General features: G+C 47.4%; 1 protein-coding gene across 1 annotated transcript; it reads left to right on the top strand.

Annotated features, from left to right (window-relative positions):
• Positions 1-3,332: 3,332 nt before the first annotated feature.
• Positions 3,333-4,532, top strand: LOC105570846 (RNA-directed DNA polymerase from mobile element jockey-like; the record flags this gene model as incomplete). Its single annotated transcript, XM_012028296.1, has 1 exon — positions 3,333-4,532. A coding segment is annotated over exon 1 (1,200 nt), but the record flags the coding sequence as incomplete, so codon positions are not given.
• Between the last annotated feature and the right edge of the window lie 230 nt (positions 4,533-4,762).

A 4,762-nucleotide genomic window follows, 5' to 3' on the forward strand; every position in this document is an offset into this window, starting at 1 on the left:
CCTAGTGTCGATCGGCTGCGACCGCTAACGTTGCGGCCGCTGGGCTTACCTCACTAAAACCACACGGTGGATTGCGCGGTGCTGTAACTTCGGGGGACGCCCAGGACTTGGCAGAGCCATTACTTCTCGGACGCCCCCGCACCGGCCCGCCGTTTGACAGGCGGGCCTTCGCGCGCCCTCCCCCGGTGATGTGGGGGGAGGGGGACTCCTCCCCGCAGGGGGAGTCCACTACTCTCTTGGGCGGCAGAGGCGTCCACAACCTCTACCGCCCGCCTCCGTGGAGGCAGGGCCTGACGGGAATCCCAGCCCGCCAGGCCCAGGTCGTCCGCGATCCTACCTCGCGGTCCGATTTACACTCGCACGTTCTGTTACGCCGCGTGCTCCGATTTCGTCCGCGATCTTACCTCGCGGCCCGACTTGCACTCGCGCGTTTCTGTTACGCCGCGTGCTCCGATTTCGTCCGCGATCTTACCTCGCGGCCCGACTTGCACTCGCGCGTTTCCGTTACGCCGCGTGCTCCGATTTCGTCCGCGATCTTATCTCGGTCCGATGCGCACTTGCCGTTCACGATTGCGTCGCGTGCTCCGATTTCGTTCGGGGCTACTCGCGACACTTCGTTTTCGAGTCCTCTATGTGGGCGCGTGCCTTAATCCCACTTGTGAGATTCTGTAAGGTCTTTTCCCCGGAGGGATATTCTGTAATGCTTGTGTTACGTCCGACGAATTATTTTTCGTCAGACGTCACTATTCAGGAAGCATTAATGATCGCCCACCCGATAGATAGCACCGGCGCGACGCGGCACGTAGCACGCGCGCAGCACGTGATCACATACGTTCTCTATTCTTATTTTCTCAAACTTTCCTATTACCGTTTCTGGATTAATTACGCGACAGCCGAGGCAACCACTGTAACAGACCGACCTTTGGCGCCTCCGCTTTCGCCTTAATAAAAGAAATCCGTCAAATTTGCGTTAATTATTAAGAATTTAGAGACTTCCGTTTCCGGTGTGATCGAGAGTGACACGTGCGAGAATAGAGTGAGAATTGTGAAGGCGAGAGAGAGAGTGAGAGGAGCGAAGCGAGAGCGAGAGTGAGTGGAGGTGAGAGTGTGAAGGAAAAGGGACGAAGGGAGAGGAGGGACATAAAGGGCGGACAGAAAGGAATTCGGGAGAAGAGAAGATAGGAGAGAGCGAGAGGAGACAGGTTAGGGCACGGAACAAGAAACGTAGAGAGAGGTAGTGGGAGTGGTAGGAGCGGCGGCAGGCGCGAGCGCCAGAAGGCATAGAGTAGGAAGAGCACAGAGGGGAAACTGGATAGGGAGAGCGGGCAGTACAGGCGGGCCATAGAGTAGGAGTAGAGAAAGAGTAGGGAGGGGAGCTAGAAATGGAAGAAAACGGCGGGGAGAGTCAAGAGGATAGAATAGAATTAGAGAGAATAAAGAGAATAAAAGAAAAGAGAAGAAGCGGGAGTACAGGAACATTAGAAGAAATATGGAAAAGGAAGAGAGCAGAGTTAGATAGTAGTGGAGGGGAGGACGTATTTAGGAAGAGTAGGAAAACAGTGAGATCGCCGAAGGAGAGGGTAGGGGAAGGAGAGAATAGCTTAGAGGAAGTGTTAAGGGAGATGATGAAGGAGCTGAGGAGGGAGGTAAGGGAAGATAGCAGAAAGATGATAGAAGAGTTGAAGGAAGAATTTAGAGAGAGGGAGAGGAAGGCAAGAGAAGAAAGAGAGGAAATAATAAGAGAAGGGAGGGATCAAATGAGGAGGTGGATGGAGGAGAAGGAGGAGATGAAGAAACACATAGAAAGGATAGAGAGAAAAATGGAAGAGATAGAGGCGAAGGTTCAAGGATCGAATGGAAACGGAGGAGAAGTAAACGAGGAGGTGAAGAGGATGGAAGGGAGGATGAAAGGTATAGAGATAAGACTGGAAAGGGAGGAGAGAGAGAAAAGAGAAGGAGGAATGTAGTAGTAAGAGGGATAAGAGGCGGAAAAGAGAAAGTAGAGACGGAGATTAAGAAAATAATGAAAGATAATGGAATAAAAGAGGAAGGGTTGGAAATTAAAAGGATAGAAGAAGGAAAAGGAGAGGTAAAATTAGTAGTGGTAAGGATAGAAGAATTGGAGGAGAAAAAGAGACTGATGAGAGAAAGAAGAAAGATAGGAGAAAAGGGAATAAGAATCGAAGATGATCTAACGTGGAAACAAAGAAGGATGAGATGGAAATTGGAAGAGATAGCAAGAAAGGAAAAAGAAAATGGTAGAAGAGTGTGGCTAAGATACGGACGGATTCAGATAGAAGGGAAATGGTGGAGGTGGGATGAGGAAGAAGAAGTATTAAAGGACCGAGAAGGGATGGTATGGAAAGAGAAGGGGGGCGAATAAATGAGGTAGGGGAGGAGAGAGAGGAAGAGAAGAGGAGATACGAGACAGAGAGGAAGACGAAAGGAGGAGAGGGGAAGAGATATAATAGAGGTAAAGAAAGAAAGGAAAGAGGGGGGAGAGTGGAGGAAGAGGAGAGAAGGGAGGTAAGAGATAGAGTGAAGAAGATGCGAAGAGGAACCAGGGGGGAGGAGGAGCAAGAAATAGAGAAAGGTAAGGGAGAAGAGGAGGAAGCAGACAGGATTAGAAGAGAGGATGGGGAGAGCATAAAAGTAGCTTTTTGGAACGTAGCAGGTATGAATAATAAGGACAGAGAATTTTGGAGAGATCTGGAGAACTGGGACACAATGGTGATGATGGAGACGTGGGTGGAAGAAAAAGGGTGGAAAAAGGTGAGGGATAAACTGCCAGATGGATTCAAATGGAGGATGCAAGCGGCAATGAAGAAGAACAAGAAGGGAAGGGCAGCGGGGGGAATGATTTTAGGTATAAGGAATAAGGTAGCAATAGTGGATACTGAGAGAGAGGAGGAGTCAGAGCGAATCATGGTAGGTAAGATAAAAGTAGGCAAGAAGATAGTCAGGGTGGTAGGAACATACGTGAATGGGGACATGGAGAAGAAGCTAAGTGCACTGGAGGGTTGGATGGATCAAAAAGAGGAAGGGGTAAGAACAATAATAGGGGGAGATTTCAATGCGAGGACGGGAGAGGAAGGGGGAAGGGAAAGTATAGAAGGAGCGGATGAGTGGGAATTCAAGAGATGCTCGAAGGATAAAAAGATTAATAAGAAGGAAGGAAACTGATTCAAAGTATAAAGGAAAGAGGATGGTTTATTTTAAACGGAGGAGAGAGAGGAGATAGGGAGGGAAACTGGACATACTCAGGAGGAAGAGGCGAATCAGTCATCGACTACGTGATAGTAGAGGAAGAGGCGGAGGAGGAAATAGAGAGAATGGAAATAGTAGACAGGATTGATTCGGACCATCAACCAGTAGTGGTATGGTTGAAGGGGCGCAGGAATAAGAAAGTAAGAAGGTCGAGGGCGAGAAGAGAGGGAGGGAGAGGTGTGTGGGATGAGGAGGGGAGAGAGGAATTTAGAGAGAATCTAGGAGAAATAAGAATAGGAGAAGGAAGGTTAGAAGAAGAAATGGGTGGAATAGAAAAAAGAATTAGAGAAGCAATAAAGAAAGTAGAAGAAAAGAGAGATATAGGAAGAGGAAAAAGGAGAGGATGGTGGGATGAAGAATGCAAGGAAGTGAAGAGGACGGCGAGGAAAGCTTTAAAAGAGTGGATGAGAGAAAAAGGCGAGAGGAGAGAATACAGAAGAAAAAGGAAGGAGTACAAGGAGTTATGTGAAAGGAAGAAAGAAGAAGAGAACAAGAAATTGGAAAAAGAAGCGGAAGAAGCGAACACAGAAGAAAAGGTGTGGAGGGTAGTGAACGCAGAAAGAAAGAAAAGGAAGAGGATAAACGGGGAAATAGAAATGAGGCAATGGGAAGAGTATTTCAAAACTTTGCTGGGAGGAGTGGAAAACAAGGTGATATGGGGTGAGAAAAGGGGGGAGAGAAAGGGAGAGGAAAAGGAGATAGAGAGGGAAGAGATAAGAAGAGCAATAAGTAAGGTGAAGGATGGAAAAGCTGCAGGAGAGGACGGGATACCAAATGAAGTGTGGAAGTATGGAGGGGTAGAATTAGAAAGATGGATTGGAGAGGTATGCAATAAGATATGGAAAGGCGAGGGATGGCCGGAGGGGTGGAAAGAAGGAATGATAGTGCCGATAGTAAAGAAAGGGCAAGGAGGTAGTGTAGAGGAATACAGGGGAGTAACAATTATGCCAACATTATACAAAATATATGCATCGGTGTTAGCGGATAGATTAAGGGACGAAATAAAAGAGAAAGAGATATTATCACCTACACAAACGGGCTTTAGGAAAGGGATGGGAACAATAGACAGTGTATACGTATTAAATTACCTAATCAACAGGCAATTAAAGAGGAAAGGAAGGAAGTTAATTGCACTATTCGTGGACATGAAAGCAGCTTATGATTCGGTGGATAGAGGGATACTGATAGAAGCGATGAAGAAGAAGGGAATAAGAGAGGGCTTAATAGAGAGAGTAGACGAGATAATGAGAGAAACAACAAGTAGGGTAAGGATAGGAAAGGAAGTAGGAAGGGAATTTTGGACAGCAAGAGGATTGAGACAAGGGTGCCCATTAAGCGCGGATCTATTTAATATATTATTAGCAGACCTAGAGGAAGAAATGGGAAAGGTTAAATGGGGAGGGATAAAGCTGGGAGAAGAAAAAATTTACTCACTTACATACGCGGATGACGTGGTGGTGATGGCGGAGGAGGAAGGAGGCATGAGGAGCATGGT

Source organism: Vollenhovia emeryi, unplaced genomic scaffold, assembly GCF_000949405.1.
Source record: "Vollenhovia emeryi isolate VEMERY1.0 unplaced genomic scaffold, V.emery_V1.0 DF941709.1, whole genome shotgun sequence".
In the NCBI taxonomy this organism is placed as follows: domain Eukaryota; kingdom Metazoa; phylum Arthropoda; class Insecta; order Hymenoptera; family Formicidae; genus Vollenhovia; species Vollenhovia emeryi.